Source organism: Sorex araneus, chromosome 2, assembly GCF_027595985.1.
Source record: "Sorex araneus isolate mSorAra2 chromosome 2, mSorAra2.pri, whole genome shotgun sequence".
Classification (NCBI taxonomy): domain Eukaryota; kingdom Metazoa; phylum Chordata; class Mammalia; order Eulipotyphla; family Soricidae; genus Sorex; species Sorex araneus.
In genome coordinates, this window is record NC_073303.1 from 131,225,807 (window position 1) to 131,244,350 (window position 18,544).

The 18,544-nt window shown below is 55.0% G+C and overlaps 2 protein-coding genes across 9 annotated transcripts; one reads left to right on the forward strand and one right to left on the reverse strand.

The window, feature by feature from the left end:
• Positions 1–1,951: 1,951 nt before the first annotated feature.
• COMMD5 (COMM domain containing 5) lies at positions 1,952–3,224 on the forward strand. Of its 3 annotated transcripts, none has more exons than XM_055125881.1 (2): positions 1,952–2,060; positions 2,403–3,224. In XM_055125881.1, exon 2 carries the CDS (start codon positions 2,435–2,437, stop codon positions 3,107–3,109), a length of 675 nt encoding a protein of 224 aa, XP_054981856.1. In that variant the 5' UTR covers positions 1,952–2,060; positions 2,403–2,434; the 3' UTR covers positions 3,110–3,224. The 3 variants fall into 3 exon arrangements, with proteins under 3 accessions (XP_054981856.1, XP_054981857.1, XP_054981855.1); XM_055125882.1 differs by having other exon boundaries at positions 2,007–2,073; XM_055125880.1 differs by lacking the exon at positions 1,952–2,060 and adding an exon at positions 2,064–2,195.
• Positions 3,225–6,776: 3,552 nt separating this feature from the next.
• ZNF7 (zinc finger protein 7) lies at positions 6,777–18,525 on the reverse strand. Of its 6 annotated transcripts, none has more exons than XM_055125857.1 (6): positions 18,380–18,525; positions 16,641–16,835; positions 16,474–16,521; positions 16,071–16,197; positions 14,576–14,692; positions 6,777–9,098 (listed from the first exon to the last, which is right to left on the reverse strand). In XM_055125857.1, the coding sequence occupies exons 3-6, from the start codon at positions 16,474–16,476 to the stop codon at positions 7,306–7,308; spliced, it is 2,040 nt and encodes a 679-aa protein (XP_054981832.1). In that variant the 5' UTR covers positions 16,477–16,521; positions 16,641–16,835; positions 18,380–18,525; the 3' UTR covers positions 6,777–7,305. The 6 variants fall into 6 exon arrangements, with proteins under 6 accessions (XP_054981832.1, XP_054981834.1, XP_054981831.1 ...); XM_055125859.1 differs by having other exon boundaries at positions 16,071–16,156; positions 16,474–16,518; positions 18,380–18,524; XM_055125856.1 differs by having other exon boundaries at positions 16,474–16,518; positions 18,380–18,524.
• Positions 18,526–18,544: the final 19 nt, after the last annotated feature.

Sequence of the window (18,544 nt, forward strand, 5' to 3'; positions counted from 1 at the left end):
GCATCTGCGGTGGGTGGTGGGCGTCGCCTTGGGAACGAACAGGCCCGGCCGAGGTCGCGGGGCCTCCTGCTCAGGTCGGCGGGGCAATGCCGGCCCTTTTGGTCAGACCACCCAGGCAGGGGGCCCAGGGAGGGTGAGATCCTTCACTTTGGCAACATCCTCGTCCCTCTCTGCTCCCTTTGCCTCACCTTCCCCTTATTTCTACAGCCAAAACTTAGCCGCGGCGGTCACCTGGGCGGGGTCTTCTTGTAGCTCCCCAAGCACTTCCTGCAGCCTCTCGCCTCCATTGTCACCAGATTCCTTTCAGCAAGCCGTGCCCCCTCTCCACGCTGCTCCTGAGGTCCCAGCACAGGCTTAGGGGGTTCAACAGTAGAAACGCAGGCCCTGCTCGGGCCCGAGGAGGGGATCCGGTGCAGAGGGGCGTGCCCTGCTGGGGCGGGGCGGGCCCAGCGCGAAGGACTTGTCCTGTGTGGGGCGGGGGCAGGCTGTGAGAAGAGGGGCGTGACCTGAGCGAAGGGGTAGGCCCAGTGCGAAGAAGGGCGCTGTCCTAAGCGGAGGGCCCTACTCAGAGAAGGAGCTGGCCCAACGCCGATTGGGACTGCGCGGAGGGGCACAGGGCGGTGTCTGGTTTATATAATAAGAGCGTTAATATGAAAGGTGACAGACAGCAGGGGTCAAAGCAGGTAGTGAAGCAGGTAGGGGGCGTTTGACTTGCACGCGGTGCACCCAGGTTCCATCCTGGGCATCTAATTGATCCCCGAGCATCACCAACAGTATTTTAGAGGAGATAATGCCCTCTGCCCTTTCACTCACTCGGTTTCCCAGGTGCTCTGTGGACAGGCACTGTGAAGGCAGAACAAACCAACCTAGTTCCTACTCTAGTTCCTTCATCTGCCATGAAGCAGACACTGCAGGAAGAGACAGTGCAGTGGAGTAGGTGCTTGCCTTGCGCTCAGCCGACCAGAGTTCAATCCCCAACACCCCAGAGGGTCCGCCAAGCCCGTCCAGGAGCCATCTGTGAGTGTAAAGTCAGGAGTAAGTCCTGAGCACCAGTGGGTTGTGGCCCCAAAACAAATATATCCTCACTGAAAATACATGCATTTCCTCATAAACTAAGTATAAACTTGTTTTCCTCATCAATTTCATTTTTTTTTCAATTTCATTTCTTACTGTAGCACTGTCGTCCTGTTGTTCATCGATTTGCTTGAGTGGGCACCAGTAACGTCTCCATTGTGAGACTTGTTACTGTTTTTGGCATATCGAATATGCCATGGGTAGCTTGCCAGGCTCTGCTGTGCAGGCGGGATACTCTCGGTAGCTTGCTGTGCTCTCCGAGAGGGACGGAGGAATCGAACCCTGGTCGGCCGCGTGTAAGACAAATGCCTTACCCGCTGTTTCTAACTACCTAAAATTAATTAGAATCCGTTAACCAAAGACTTGACCTGGAGGTCACAGCAGCTCCACATGTGACAGGCAAAGCCTGACAATATGTGAAAATAAACTGGGAGGTTCACTCACGGAGCCACTTGAGGAACATTCGTGAAAGCTGGCACAGCACAAGCCGAGTGCCATTGGCCCAAAGCACCAGTGCTGTAAATGAAGCCCGGGTTCTGCGAGGGTGGAACTGGCCAGGCGCTCCCCTGGACAGCGGGCACCAACAGCCTTCCTGGGGAATACAACCAGAGACAGCCCACATAGGGCAGCTGGGCCGGGACCTTCCCTGCGCTGGGTTACTTCTCCCTCCTGACCTGCCTCGCAGCTCAGTCCCTGGTCCAGGTCCACTGGGGCGCAAGCCAGCTTCAGCCAGCCGGCCTTGGCCGCCACTGCCAGGTCACGTCCCGCCCCGCGCCGGCCCCACCCCATATTACACCTGCTCCCCTCCGCCTCGCACCGCGCCGGCTCGCCCCGCCCCGCCCCGCCCCGCCCCGCCCGCGCCAGTCGCTCCCCGCCCCGCCCCGGCTCCGGGCCTTGCAGAGCTGCCATTGGCCTTCCGCTCGCTTCCGGACTCTCGCTCACTTCCGCCGCCGCCTAAACCCGCCACTCACTAGCCCGCGAGTCAGGTAGGCGCTGCAGGTACGGGGACTCGTCGCGCGGCGGGCCCGGGCTCGGAGGGCAGTGGCGGCAGCCGGCGGCGCGGCCTGCGGGCTGTGCGGGAAAAGGGCGCGGGCGCCCGAGTTCCCGCCCGCGACGTGAGGGTGAGGCCCCCAGTGGGGTCATCGTGGCCCGAGAGCAGCGGCAGAGGTGTCCCTTCCCGCCGAGTCCCCTCCCCTTGGCTCTGCTGACCCTGACTTGAGACGTTTTGTGCGCCCGCCTCCCGTCCCCTTCCTGGCCTTGGTCGACGAAAGGGGGTTCCTCGGCACGCCCACCTGCGGCGCTCACTCGGCCTCCCGCTCTCCCCACAGGTACGAGCCAGAGCCGAGCCGAGGATCGCAGCATGTCGGCCATGGGCGCGGCCGCACCGTACCTGGCGCACCCGGGCGAGGCGCACGGCGGCCGGGTGAGTTTCCTGGGGTCCCAGCTCCCTCCAGAGGTGGCCGCCCTGGCCCGGCTTCTGGGGGACCTGGACAGGGCCACCTTCCGGAAGTTGCTGAAGCTGGTGGTCAGCGGCCTGCTGGGAGAGGGCTGCCCGGAGGCTGTCCAGCAACTGTTGGCCGCCGGCGACCTGGAGCAGGAGCGTCTGAGAGCGCTGCTGGCGGGTACACACACTCTGCTCCAGCAGGCCCTGCGGCTTCCCCCCACCAGCCTGAAGCCCGAGGCCTTCAGGGAGCAGTTGAAGGAGCTCAGCATCCCACAAGACATGGCCACGGACTTGGCCAGTGTGGTGTTTGGGAGCCAGCGGTCCCTCCTCGACTCGTTGGCCCAGCAGCAGGGCTCTGGGCTGCCCCATGTTGCTGGCCTGCGGTGGCGGGTGGATGTGGCCATCTCCACCAGCGCCCTGGCTCGCTCCTTGCAGCCCAGTGTCCTGATGCAGCTGCAGCTGTCAGATGGGTCAGCGCATCGCTTTGAGGTCTCCACGGCCAAATTCCAGGAGCTGCGGTACAGCGTGGCCCTGGTCCTGAAGGAGATGGCCGACCTGGAGAGGAAGTGTGAGCGCAGACTGCAGGACTGAACCAAGCCCAGCCTCCACTTTGCTATCTTATCGCAGCTCAGCCCACCTGTCCATCTCTTTTTGCTTATAGCTGTGTCCCCTCAATTTTGGAAGTAAAGAAACCCTTGAAAATGTTCTTTCCTGGATGGCCTCAAGCTACACTTCCGTGGCTGTGGGTTTGGTTGCTGGGTGAGGGTCCTGCTGTGTGGAACAGCCTGGGCCATGTACATGGGGAGGCTGTTGAGTGGCCATAGATGGCACCTGAGTGCTCTATTCCATGACCCCAGCATTCTATCTGTCACCTTTGGGAGCAGTGTTCAGGTGTGAAAGGGAGATGGATGCATGAATCCCTCCTGTGGCCCGTGAGTGATGCTGGGGCACAGGATGGGGTTTTTGAGGTTTGTGCTGTCCTTTTGGATTAGGTATGCGATGGGGCTTTCTTGAAGTAGTGAGTCCTGAGCACATGCTCAGAGGAGGCAAGGAAGCAGAGTGACAGTCTTAGGGATTGGGGACCCAAGGCCACATGGCTGCTGAGCAGCCCAGCAAAGAGTTGAGTGGATGGTTTAATGACCCCATGCATACCCCAGGGGACGGGGTCAGAGATGACCAAATGAACATGATTCAGCAGATCATAAAATACTCACTGGCCAGCACTGGGGAGGGCCTCCAGACTTCCTGAGGACCACTTGGGAGGGGCCCAAATGGCTGGAGTTCATGCCTGGCATGCCCAGAGCCCAGCACCTCAGGGCACCTGGGCACTGCCAAGTATGGCCCTAGTGACCCCTGCACTGAGGCCCCAAATTAAAAGGCCTTTAAAAGGGGGTATGGGGTTTGATCACTGGCATACCTCTAAAAAACAAAGAAGGGGACACACTGGATATGGTACAGAGCAGCTGGGAGTCTGGTAGAAAGGCTGCTGCCAGGGTACAGATGTTGGGGCTGCTCCCTAAGTGCATCCTCTGGCATTACTGTGCCCCAGTAGGTGTCTCAGGGTTCTTATCAATGCCCAGGCCACAGGTCTTACAGGAGTAGTTAGGCCCTGCAGCGTCCAGGAGACAACTTCCACCCCAACTCCACCACCCAGAGAGGCTCTCCTACACTGCTTTGTGCTATGGCCCAGCAGGAGCTGCAGTCTGCTTGGAGCCACTTCAGAGACGGCGTGGCCCTCTGGGGAAGGCTCCTGGAAATCTGGGTTCAAGCCAAGAGCAAGGATGCTGGGTGAGGGGCTGGAACAATAGTACAGTGGGTAGGGCGTCCTCGCATGCGGCTGACCCGGATTCAATTCCCAGCATCCCATAAGGTCCCCCAAGCATTGCCATGAGTAATTCCTGAGTGCAGAGCCAGGAGTAACCCCTGTGCATTGCCGGTTGTGACCAAAAAGCTAAAAAAAAAAAAAAAAGAAAAAAGCTAGGTTGAAGGGTCTGATACAGGGGACAGGGGTTTAGATGTAGGACACAGTGTGCTACCTCGCAGCCTCATCTGGAGTGCTCAGGCCTGGCCTCCCTGAGGATGGGCTGGATCTTCTTAGCTGCCTCCACTGCCCTAGAAGACCATGTACAGACCTCGAGACCATGTGTACCTGGTCCTGATAGGCTTCTTGTCTGTGTCAGGAGGGATGTGTAAAAAAAGTATACATTTGAGGGGCTGGAGCGATAGCACAGCGGGTAGGACGTTTGCTTTGCATGCGGCTGATCCGGGTTTGATTCCCAGCATCCCATATGGTCCCCTGAGCACCACCAGGGGTAATTCCTGAGTTCAGAGTCAGGAGTAACCCCTGTGCATTGCTAGGTGTGACCCAAAAAGTAAAAAAATAAAAAATAAATTAAAAAAGTATACATTTGGGCTGGAGCGATAGCACAGCGGGTGGGGTGTTTGCCTTGCACGTAGCCAACCCAAGTTTGATTCCCAGCATCCCATATGGTCCTCTGAGCACCGCCAGGGGTGATTCCTGAGTGCAGAGCCAGGAAGAACTCCTGAGCATCGCTGGGTGTGACCCAAAATGGAAAAAAAAAAAAGGGTACTCCGGGCACCGTCAGAATGTCCATTTCTGGGGTCGCAGCAATAGTACAGCAGGGAGGATGCTTGCCTTGCATATGGCAGCCAAGTTCAATCTCTCGCATCCCATATGGTCCTGCAAGTCCACCAAGAGTAATTCCTAAGTGCAGAGCCAGGAGTAACCAAAGCACTGCAGAGTGTGAGCCACACCCCACTCCCTGCCAACAAAACCACCGGTCCATTTCTTTGCTGAGACCATGTAAACCACCCTGGCATCTTACAGACTCCTTCAACTGTGTCCCAGGAGTAGGGGTGTTTACTAACAGGGTAGAAGGCAATGGCCGGCTGCCTGCCATTGGCGGGGTGCAGGGGTTGTTCTCATGAGGATCGCAGCAATGCCCTGGGTGGGTGGCTGTGCTGATAAAGTAGAAATCATTGGCAGTTGGGCAGGGCCCTTCTCCAGGTGCACACTCACCTGCCAAGGCCCACTTCAGACTGTCCCACAGGCAGTGGGAGTGAGCATGGGTCAGACACTCCCCCGGATGGTCACAACATAGCAGCTCTTGGGACTGTCTCTGCTTCACACTGTTAAAGAGTCCACAGAGCTGTCAGTGGGAAAAGCATTTCATGTGTGAACACTCTCTAGGAGGAACAGAGAAAGGAGAAGCCAGGGGTGGGACTCACAGCCTTACCGTGGGAAATACACGCTTTTTCCCCATGCTGCATCCCTAGTTCGAGTGTGGACATCAACACTTACCATCCAAATCAACCCAAATCTGAGTCCCTCATATCAGGCACCCTAAAGGTCAGGTCACATGCACAGGACCAACAGCCACCGGCATATCCAGCACTGTCCCAGTGAACCTTCATGGCCTGAAGCTTGCCAGTGTCATACCACTAGGGGTGGTGGTGGGTGGGGCACACATGACCTTGTCTTGTGACCCTGTAGGAGGGCAGTAGAGTCCTGTAAGGGCCTAGAGCAGCTGCTGGTCCTAGATTAGGGACACAGAGGTGGGGCTGAAGGCCCTGGGATGGGGCTTCTGTTGTGTAGGGTCATGGCAGCAATGTCTCAGTCCCTACAAGCAGCACAGCCTGGCCTGGAGGCTGGGACACCCTGCTTCCAAGCACATACCTCTGACAGACCATCTGCTGTTGGTGTCCTCAGGAGACCAGCACAGCCCCTGTGCACAGGATCCTGAAGAGGACAGAGCAGCACTTGGGAACTATACATGGGCTCTGGGCAATTCTTGAGGGCAGGTGACTTCATAAGGCGTTCTGTCTAGCTGGCTGGACAGAGAGTACACATACCTCTGTGCAGCCCCAGATGCTTCCACAGGCTTCCCCGGGTTTGGCCTCCCTCCCACTCCAGTGTACACCACTGGCCCTTGGCTGGCTGTTCTACACTGGGCCCTTCTCAAGGCATCAGCAGGGAACACCTGCAGACAAGGTGTGCCCGCCCTGCCAGCTATGAACCTGTGTGGGGTCTGGGGGATGGGGGGGAACCTGAGCCCCACTGCAGTCAAGGGGGTGAAACACACCAGCATATTCATGCCCATGACATACCTCTCTCCAGGGAGTGGCCAGAAGGTTCACAGGCTGCCACCTGTGTGGGAAAGCAGCTTTGGGAACTCCAGTAAGTATGACAACTTGGCCTCTGGGGTGCCCCAGGGTGAACCCTACTGGACACAACATAGGCATTCTCACGTCATTTAATTGTCACTACCCACAACCACCAGATAAACCAACAGGTCTTGGATTTCAGGGGACAGATGACATCCCAGTGTCCCGCCGCATCCTGGGGCCTGCACCTTGTTCCCAAGTCCCTCATAGCAGCCACAGTGGCTGGGCACCCCTATATTCCTGGGCCACTCTAATGTGGGATATGGCTGGACAGGAACTGAGCCACGAATCCGGGCTCACCATGGCTCACAAGAGTTCCTGGAGCCTGAGAACTGTGCTTACTCATGTGGCAGAGTGCAGAGTTCTCACAACTTGTCCTCAGCCTGCGAGGAGTCTCGACCATGAGCTAGGAACTCTGCATGTGAGTCGGCAGAAATGTAGACATTATGGAATGGGAAACTCTGAATTAGCCTTGTCTTTCTTAAGAGAGCAATTCTGAATCTTTCCCAACCTCATTTCTCACCAGTGTGAATGATCCTGTGTGAATCAAGTTAAGGCTGTAGGTTTCTTTACACTAATGCACATTTATAAGGGAAAAAGGCTTATCCCATGTGAATTTTCTGGTGCTGAGTGAGCCTTGAGCTGCGATTGAAAGCTTTGCCACACTCGTTGCACTTATAAGGCCTTTCTCCAGTATGTATTCTTTGATGTATAACAAGGTGAGAACGCCATCGGAATATCTTCTCACATTCATCACATTTATGCAGTTTCCTTACAATGCTAGCTCTTTTTCGGCTCACGTGCATGGGGCCATCCAGGGTGTTTCCATACTCGTGACACCACTGTGCTCTTGTGTGGATCCTCTGGTGCTCGATGAGATAGGAGCTACGACTGAAGGCCTTGCCGCACTCACTGCAGCCATAGGGCTTCACTCCAGCATGGATGATCTGGTGCTGGAACAGGGTGGAGTTCTGACTGAAGGCCTTCCCACACTCGCTGCACTTGTAGGGCCTTTCCCCCGTGTGGACCCTCTGGTGGATGGTGAGCTGTGTGCTCATGCTGAAGGCTTTCCCGCATTCCACACACTCGTAGGGCTTCTCCCCCTTATGAATTCTCTGGTGGTAGATGAGGCTTGAGCTCTGGCTGAAGGCTTTCCCACAGTCACTGCACTCATAGGGCTTCTCTCCAGTGTGAATTCTCTGATGCTGAATTAGGTGTGAGCCCTGGACAAAGCCTTTACCACACACCTCACATTTAAATGGTTTTTCTCCTGTGTGAGTTCTCTGGTGGCGGATCAGGCGTGAGCTACAACCAAATGCTTTAGCGCACTTGTTGCACTTATAGGGCTTCTCTCCTGTGTGCGTCAGCTGGTGCTGGCTAAGGCGAGAAACCCACCGAAAAGCCTTCCCACAGGCATCACACTTGAATGGCTTCTCTGTGGTGTCGACCCTCTGATGGGAGACAAGGCTGGGGCCTTCTGGTGTTCTGAGAACATGTGCCTTCTCCCCTGCATGCATGCGCTGGTGCTGAGCAAGCGTGGAGCTCTGGCTGAAGGCCTTCCCACACTCCTTGCAGGGGTAGGGCCGCTCCCCGGTGTGTGTTCTCTGATGCCTGACAAGCTGTGACTGCTGGCTAAAGGCCTTCCCACACTCGGGACAACTGTAGGGCTGCTCTCCTGTGTGCACCCGCTGGTGGTGGATGAGACTGGAACTCTGCCCAAAGGCTTTCCCACATTCCTCACACGTATACGGCTTCTCTCCCGTGTGGATTCTTTGATGCTGGATCAACTTTGAACTCAGGCGAAAGGCTTTGCCACACTCAATGCATTTGAATGGCTTTTCCCCAGTATGGATCCTCTGGTGCTGGTTCAGTTGGGAACAGAGCCTGAAGACTTTCCCACACTCCTCACACACATAGGGCTTCTCTCCATGGCAGTGGCTCTGGCGTATGCCTTGGAAGCACTGCAACGGTCTCTGGCACTTCTGACACTGGCCTTGTTTCCTCTGTGTGTTACTGCCCTGATGCACCATAATGCCTGCAGTACACCTCACACTTCTGCCACATGCATCACATCTGGGGGTGGCTCCTTCTGCTTGCTCTCCCTCACTTTCATTGGGCTGAGTCAGCTCCTCAGGTCCCTGGGTTTCCTCCTTGGTGAAGGTCTTGCAGAGAGCCATAGTGCCTGTGTTCCCCTGGGCATTCTGGAGGAGGAGGTGCACCCTTCGCCTGGGACTGCTCAGCAGGCCTAACTGGACCTCAGAATCACAGGTGTCTCCAAAACCAGGGCTCTGCGGGAAACCTCGTTGCAGGGTTCTTATCCCTACAACCTGGGATTCTGATCTGAGACTGCCCCTGTCCTCAGAGGCCAGCTCACCGTCAGTTTCAACTGCATAACCTAAAATCAAGAGGAAATAAAAGGCAGGGCTGGAGTGACAGCACAGCGGGACAGGCATTTACCTTGCATGTGGCTGACTATGGTTCCCTGAGCACCACTGGGGAACCTGGAGTACGCCCTGAACACTGCCCAGTGTGGCCCTAAAACAACACAAAAACCAGAAAGAAATAAAATACTCCTTATTTATCTTCTGTGCTAAGTGGGCTAGACCAGGTTGGGGTGTAGATCCTACGTAAGAATGATTTTTTGCTTTTTGGGTCACACCCGGCGATGCACAGGGGTCACTCTTGGCTCTGCACTCAGGAATCACCCCTGGTGGTGCTCAGGGGACCATATGGGATACTGGGAATCGAACCTGGGTTGGCATGTGCAAGGCAAACACCCTACCAGCTGTGCTATCGCACCAGCCCCCAAGAATGAATAGGCTCCTTCCCAGACTGGCTGCTCAGGCAGATAAACCACAGTATGTCACTTGGACAGGTCTCAGATTTCCTTTGTGGGCTGGAGAGACAGTACAACAGGGAGGACGCTAGCCACACAAGTTGCCGACCTGGGTTTGATTCCCCAGCCTCACATAAGGTCAGTATACTGAACACAGCTGGGTTTGAACCAAAAGCAAAGATTTCCTTTGTGTTTTTACTCTGCGTACAACTGGAGGTCAATGTCCTTGGCAGAACTTAAGACCACCCTCCTACAAGGGTGGAGTGGCATGTGCAGTGGCTTATGCCACAGACACCAAGAACTCTACCAGTGAGTGCTAAGCAGGGCGAGGAGTCTGGGACCTTCAATCCAGAAGAGGCAGGCTTGGGCGAACATTGGTCCAGGAATGTGTGTGGGGCAGGTAGAGTGCCAGTGAGGTGAAGACCCACATTAGGAGGGTCTTCTATTAGGCTGGACCTTGGGTAGGGGCGTAGGCTCAAGTCAGTTTTTTCCAGATGCACCAGAGGACTCCTATACTCCTAGTAGATCCTTAGATGCATCTAGGTGGTCACAGCCACTGGCCCCAGGATACCTGCTATTCTACGGAGTCCAATGAAGGTCAGCCTCCTTCCTACGGTGCAACCCTAGATCACTTTTATTAAAGTTAGACATGGCCCTGGTGGCCATCAGCACATGCGGCGCGTCACCAGCCAAATTCTATCCTGCTGTGAGGCCCAGGCCCAGGGTTTTTGCCAGCTCCTGCTCCTCAAGACAGTGTCCTACCCATTAGTCCCGGGAGTGGCAGGGTCCTATTCACACAGCATCTTCTGTGCATAAGGAACTGCTGTTATTCAATTGGGCTTCACAGAAGCAGAACAGCTACCCACAGAGAAGGGCTGTGGTTCACAGAGGTTAAGTACCTCACCTGAGCAGGTCTGTGCCAACAGATGCACACCTTTTGCTCTTGCTGTCCCACCTGTGTCTATCTCCCATCAACCACAACAAATCTACTTCAGCAAGGTGGGATGGCCAATGACTTCCAGACACGTGCTTCCCTATACTTCCTGCACAGCCCTAGTGGTGCCCACTGGCCAGGTGTGAGCTGTTCTGCCTGCTGTATGAGAACGCAGGCCCCCATGACTGCAGCCATGTGGGGCCTGCTGGTTCCAGGCTGCTTTGTCAGGTTCTTACCTCCCTGTGTCCCAGACCCCCACACTCATGCACACCCAGGCCTGCCTCTGCTCCCTATCACATGGCCACTCTCTGCAAGCCCACAACAGAGTCTACATCTCTGTGCTTGAGTACCTCCCCTGACAAAGAGTCTTTCCAAACAGCCAGCCAGGTTCACACAGGCACAACCAAAGCTCAACACTGAAGGTGCGGGCTGGAGTGATAGCACAGCGGGTAGGGTGTTTGACTTGCACGCGGCCAACCCGAGTTCGATTCCCAGCATCCCATGTGGTCCCCTGAGCACTGCCAGGGGTGGTTCCTGAGTGCAGAGCCAGGAGTACCCCTGTGCACCACTGGGTGTGACCTAAAAAAAAAAAAAGCAAAAAAAAAAAAAACCACTGAAGGTGCTTCCTGCAGCTCTGGAGAAACCTAAGTGACCCAGGGGCTGGAGCGATAGCACAGCGGGTAGGGCGTTTGCCTTGCACGCGGCCGACCCGGGTTCGAATCCCAGCATCCCATATGGTCCCCTGAGCACCGCCAGGGGTGATTCCTGAGTGCATGATCCAGGAGTGACCCCTGTGCATCGCCTGGTGTGACCCCAAAAAAGCAAAAAAAAAAAAAAAAAAAAAAAAGAGAAACCTAAGTGACCCAAGCCCCCTGAAAGCACCTTTCCAAAAAAATTTCATGCTACCGAGAGTGGCTGGAGTGATGCTTGACTTATTCCAAGTCAAGTCAAAGGGGAGGGTGCCAACCTGGGTTCCATCCCTGGCACCTCATTCAGTTCCCTAAGCATGCCTCCCCCCGCCCCCGGAGTGATCCTTGGACACAGTACCAAGAGTATGTCCTGAACACTATTGGGTATGCTCCCCATCCCCCAAGAAAGAAGAAATTAGGGCTGGTGAAATAGTACAGCAGGTTTGCTTTGCATGCAGCCAACTTGTGTTTGAGCCCTGGCACTCCACACAGTTCCCAGAGCTGGCCAGGAGTGACCCCAGAACACAGAGCCAGGAGTAAGCCCTGAGCACTACCTGGCATGGCTCCCAAACCAAACCAAACAAGGCTTCAGGAGCATTTACTGCTGTTCCACCTATGCTGAGGACAGGACACCTCACAAGCACCTGCAGTGATCTACGAGGGCATCACACAGACCAATCCCTCCCAATTTTGTAGATTTTGTAATTCACCACCCAAATGAGTTTACTGAGCCCCAAACAGACTTGGGGAGGGGTTGGTGGAGCAACAGTACGGTGGGTCAGACATCTGTCTTGCATGCAGCTGACCCACGTTCCATCTCCAACATCCCAAATTTCTCCCTCCCACCAGGAGAAATTCCTGAGTGCAGAGTTAGGAGTAACCCCTTAGCACCACCAGGTGTGGCCCCAAAAGAAAACAACTAAACAGGCTTGGAGCGGAGGCTGAAGAAAGCACAGCGAGTAGCGTTGCCTGCCTTGCACAAGGCTCACCTGGGTTCAGTTTCTTTACCCCATAGGGTCCCCCAAAACACCTTAAGGAGTAACCCCTGAGCATCCCAACCCCTGAAAAAAGGTCTGTAAAGGCTGAAGTGCATGCACTGCATGCAAGCCTGGGGCCATCTTTAAGTCACAGCAATTTCAATCACTGCTAGGATGGGCCAAAGACTAAAATAAATAAAAAGACCATAACCTCCAAACTTGACTGCTAACTGTACTCACCTAAGACAGCAGCTGTGGGCCTCCTTGGCACCGGAGCTGAAGCCCCAGTTCTCACTCTCCAAGAGGGGCAAGGGCCCCTCCAGGAGCCTGGCCAAGGTACTCCCAACTGCTCCACTGGGGATGGGGACTGTGACAATGGCAATAGCCAGGCTCCGACACTATCTCTGGGCCTAGAAGTTTCTCTGCTAGATGCTGGTTTAAAGCACCACATATCACTCAAGAGGTCACAGCCCTGCTATGCTTAGTCTGAGAACCTCTGGTGACACTTTTCATGTTGCTATTCTAACACCAGGAGGACTGGCAGTATGCAAGATCACTGAACTATCACAGAGGCTAAATTGAGCTGGGCTGGCATGGCTGTTCCTCCCAGGAGTCCCCACCTCCCTGGAACTACCCAAAGGGACCCCCTGTCCTCACAGGAGACAGGGCCTTTGATCACAGAACCAAGGTCAATAAGAATTAGACTGTCAAGCTTCTGGGAGTCTTGTCCACACTTACTCCAAGGAGACTCTTTGGAGCCTGGGAGACATACAGAGGGGATAAGTACAGGATTCACATGTGGGGGGCCCAGGTTCCATCCCTTGGACATGATCTGAGTACCACTGGGAGTAACCCTGATAACTACTGGCTGTGGCCCCAAGCCCGAATATAAACCAACCAACTGAAGAGGTTACCTCGAGTCATGCACAGGGACACACAGTTCTTCCTGCTGGACCTGCTGTGGCCTCAAGGTTCTACTTGCGTCCAGGTAGCCCTGGAGACCACAAGGGCCACAGATATGACTTCGGGACACAGTGAAGAGTGATGTCTTCAGGGAGCTCAGACACGACTGACACAGTGGACACCGTGGCACTTCCCCTCCCCAGTAGGAGCCTTTACTGTAAGGTGGCAGGTGCCCCAAAAACTGAACTTAGAGTTGGAGTAGAAGCCAGAGTCACAGTGGGGCAGAGGGTCCATTGTGTGAAGGACAGGGGGGACACAGCAGAGCCACCAGCAGCAGGAAGAGGTAGAAAGGATCCTCCCATCCAGTGTCCAGAGAGCAAAGCTCAGGCCAAAGAGAGAGCACACAGGGTTAAGGCTCTAGCCTTGCATGTGGCTGGCCTGGGTTCATTCTCTGGTACCACATATGGTCCCTTGAGCCCCATCAGGAGCAATGCAGAGCACAGAACTGAAAGTAAATGGTGAGCACAGCTAACGAAAACAAAACATAACAACAAAAACAGAGAATGAGGTTCTGTCCTGTTTCAGAGCAAGGCCTCTGGGTCTCAGGCCTGGTGATGAGGGAGATACAGTGCAGGGAATCCAACGTGGGGCCCCTCTCACATGCAAGACATCACATTCCAACCCTTCTAGCCATTCTTCCTGGATGTGTCCCTGTAGACTGAATCCACCAATATGTGGTATTTCATTACAATAACACCAGGACAGAACAGTCCGAGAGAGTGATGAGAAGTCAGAGTGACCCAAGGACTTCTAGAGGGAACATCTCAGGAAGACACATGCTCCTGACAGGCTGCTCTGAGCCACACTGCATACCTCCCTCAGATTTGCTATATGTTCCTTGATAACTGGGCTGCAGATATAGCACAGGGATTGGGCACTTGCCTCACATGTGGCTGATCCCCGTTCAATCCCTGGAAATGCACAGGGTCCCTGCACAGAGTCCCAAGCACAGTCAGGCATCATTCGAGCAGAGCCTGAGCAAGACAACCAACTAACCAAAACAAGAGTGTCTATAATAAGGGCTGCAGAGGTAGTACAGGGGGTAGGCGCTTGCCTTGCACACAGCTGATCTGGGTTTGATCTCGGGTATCCCATATGGTTCCCTGAACCCCACCAGAAGTAAATGTGAGTGCAGAACCAAGAGTAAGCCCTGAGCAACATTGGGTGTGACTCCCCTCATTCAGTGCACCCCCCACCCCAGAGTCGGTAATATTAGAAATCAGGAAAAACCTGGATCGAAATAAATGCCATGTTTGCTGAAATACACAGGGCCTCGCTTTTTCATCTCTCAAGACACCCTGACTGGACTTTAGGCAGGACCCTCATGGCATGACACATTCTCTGGCACAAACAAGCCTACCCAGTTATCCCTGAAGTCAACCACTGATGTCCTGCCTCTCAGCCCTTGCCAGGTGCAGATCTGACCCCTCCCCACCAGTTTCTCAGCACCCTCTGCCACAGGCCAGGCCTCACCTGTCTGGGAGGTCCAGGACACTTCTGTGCCTTCCGGTCCCTGGAGGTCAAGTACCCACGGCTCCTGCCCCTGCTCCAGTCGGGAAATCAGCTCAGGCTTGAAGACCAGGATCCCTGCTGTGGGGTGGCGTGAAGGGGATGGGGTTGGCATGGCCAGGGGCACTGTACTGACCTCGGCCCCTGGGTGCCCAGGAGTGAAGGGCCAGGATGAATCTGGGCACAGGCTTCTGAAGGGAATCCCAGGGCTGAGGATCTCAGTGCCTGCCTCTATGGTCCAGTTCCTGAGCAATCCACTCCTAGCCCATTCCTCATAGAGAACCAGGACGCCCCCCCACCAAAGACCCCCAGAGTCTGCAAAGCACAGAAAGCGCTGGTGCAGTAGAGCAGGGGCTCTCCCTCAGGTCATCTGAGCAGGCACCTAGAGTGGGGGCTGCTTAGGGATGATGAAGAAACAGTTTCAAATTTCAAACCACTAGGTGCTAAGAGCCACTCCTCACCCAGTCACTTGAGCCCCATGAGGGAATCCTGACTGCCCCTGATTGCTAGATCTTGCAGCCAATCCAAGGGCATCCACGTACCACAGGCTCCCAGGACATGAAGAGGTAATAGCACTGTCAAGAGAGCCCTATCAATGACTGCCCAACCCAAATCCAAGCATACACCATCCAACAAATCATCACCACTTAAGGCTATAACCCCTTGCAAACAGAATAATGAATTACTAAGCAGCACAGAATTCACTGAATCAAAACTCAGGAGTTTGGGGCTAGAGCGATAGCACAGTGGGTGGGGCATCTGCTTTGCAGGTGGCCGACCCAGGTTCGATTCCCAGCATCCCATATGGACCCCCCAAGCACCACCAGGAGTAATTACTGAGTGCAAAGCCAGGAGTAACCCCTGTGCATTGCCAGGTGTAATCCAAAAAGCTGAAAATAAAAACCACAAAAAACTCATGGATTTAGGGTACCACTAGAATGACTCCTTAACACTGAACCAAGAGAAGCAGTCCCTGATTATCCCAGATATGGCCCCAACAGCACCCACTACCCCCCAGAGGGATCAAGACAGCAATGACCTCCTTCGCAAAATACATCTTGTAGGAATACAAGTTGAGAGAGATAAACATGAAGCACATAGGATCAGGGGAAAGGGGGGGCATGCAACACACAGGAGCTGTGACAGGAAGGACACACAGACACACAAAACAGGAAGGTATCCACCACCTTTGTTTTGGGACCACAAAAGCTCTGACTTCCCAGCTACCTTCTTTTTACTGTCTCAAGTACCCCCAAACTAGGCTCTATTCCTTACAGCTAGCTCAGATAAAGGCAGCTGATCTCTGAAAGTCCACCGACCCTATGAGCACTGCTCAAGTGCCATGCAGTCAGCTGCCTGCCCTGCTCAACATGACTTCTCTGAGGGTGAGTCCTGAACCAAGAGGTGGTGGAAAAGCCCGTGCACACAGCCTCTACCACGAACACAGATGCAGCCTCACCTAGTCCAGCCACGCTGCTGTGGTTCTCCAGCATAACCTCCTTGTAGAGAGCCCTCTGGCCAGGGTCCAGACACTGCCACTCCTCCCTGGAGAAGTGCACAGCCACATCCCCAAACGTCACGGCCTCCTGAAAGGACACACACCAGGAACCCAGGAATCCTTGATTGCCACCCCCCAGCCCTCATGACATGGACTACCATGGATCTCAGGCACATGCACTCCAGGGTGGGTCCCAGTCGGCTCTGGCTGCAGAATGGAAGGGAGGATAGAATGGAGAGGTGGGAGGGTCCAGAGCATAGCTCTCTCCACTTAAGAGCCTGGTCAGTTTCAAGGCCTAGACCTAGTGGGCATAGAAGGTGAGGGCCCTCCCATAGCATGAGAGGCAGAGGTCATCAGCTCCTACCATGAGGCCTAGTGGCCGGGAATCCACACGTCCTGGCTGAGAGACCTGCTGGCAATCATGGAAGGGTCAGAGGTCAGGGGACTGGCACATATCACACACCCCCCCCCCCCCGCTGACTTCCCAGCTAGAGCAGGGAATGCAATCTACTGCTATCCTTCACCTCTGACCTGGAATGTTCTCTGGATGGGACTGAGGTGGCCACAGCGCTCAAGTGTCCTCCTGAAGCTTGGTTCATAGGTTAGTTGTGTGGTGTGTTCAACTCCTTCTAGGAACAGTGCAGGACAACTGCCACATGTGGTGGTGCATGGTGCCACAATGGGGATGCAGCAGGGAACAAGGGTCTGGCCTTCACACAGCACAGCCTAGTGAAGGAAGCAGTGATTAAAAAACCCACACTTGGGGCTGGAGTGATAGTACAGCGGGTGGGGCATTTGCCTTGCTTGCAGCCGACCCGGGTTCAATTCCCAGTATCCCATATGATCTCCTGAGCACCGCCAGGAGTAATTTCTGAGTGCATGAGTCAGGAACCCCTGTGCATCGCCAGGTGTGACCCAAAAAGAAAAAAAAAAAACCACAAAACAAAATTATAGTTTTGGTAGCTGCAAAGTACAAGGCTCCCTGAAAGCATTTAATAGAGAAAATTCTGACTTCGTTGGATGCCTAACTTCCTTGAGAAGCTGACCAGACAGGTAATGGTGGTCAGGAAATCATTCTGGACAGATCAACATGTGCCGGGATGTGGCTGAAGTAGTCAGTGGAACTGGATAGAGTGGGAAGCGGACATGAGGGCTGACGGGCAAGTTTTGCATACTAAAAGCCCAGGTTCAATATTCAGTGCTACTTGCACCCCTGTCCAGCAGAGCACCACCAGCAGTACACACACGCACTGAGCCAGTAGGAGCCCCTGGAGTGCTCCAAAACAAACATTTTCCTGGGCTGGGGATGTCGTTCAGTGCTAGAGTGCTTAATCTTCTAAGTGTGAGGTCCTGAGTTCCATCCCTGGGCAGTAAAGAGCTAAAGGGCTGGAGTGAATGGATATACTAGGCCCTGAGTTTGTTCTCTGCACTGCATGGAACCCTGAGCACCAAAGGTGTGCATCTGATAAGCAGCACCCTATCGCTGAGCCTGAACCCTGAGGACTCAGACCCTAGCTGAGTATAACCCAACAGGTGCACTGTCTGGGAGCCCCCAAAAGACAAAATTCCAGTGTAAAGCAAGTTCATTCCAATGAACTCTCCGATGTGAGCTAAGACGTATTTAACTCACTGCAACTGAGCCTCTCACAGGCAGCCTCCTGGGAAGTCAAACTGAAGAATGGGCTTCCCTAGGGGAGACACAGCTCACCAAGTGTCCTTTGGGTACCTTAGGAAGCAGAACCACTGCCAGGAGATCTTCTCCCGGACCTGGCTACAAGCACAGTCGCGAGGCTGCCAGAATCAAACTGTCCTTTTTTTTGTTTTTGCTTTTTGGGTCACACCCGGTGATGCACAGGGGTCACTCCTGGTTTGGCACTCAGGAATTACCCCTGGCGGTGCTCAGGGAACCATATGGGATGCTGGAAATCGAACCCGGGTCAGCCAAGTGCAAGGCAAACGCCCTACCCGCTGTGCTATCGCTCCAGCCCCTCAAGAGACTGTCCCTTCTGCCACTACGCCCGGATCTTCCAGCCGTAACGACGGAAAACCAGCGTCCTGGGAGAGCAGACACGCAGGAGAAAGAAAGGGGGATCCCCGGGGCAGGTTCAAATACGGCGGGAGGGCCGTGCAGGAGCCCGGCCTCGCGGGCCCGAGACCGTGCCGACCCCCTCCATGCCCCGCGCACCGGCCTCTCGGGCCGCCCGCCCACAACTTTCCCCGCGGAGAGTGCGAGCGGGCCGAGGGGCGAAGGCCAGCTGGAGGCCACTCACCCTCGGCGCGAGGAGCTCGAGGAACAAGAGGACTCAAGCTCCCGAGGGCGGCCGGCGGCGAGACCAAGGGACGCCGTCGGAAGCTGGCCCAGATCCTGGATCCGGCCAGGGCCCGCACACTTCCGGCCGTTCTGGGCGGCCGGGAGGTTCGGCAGTCTCGGTGGT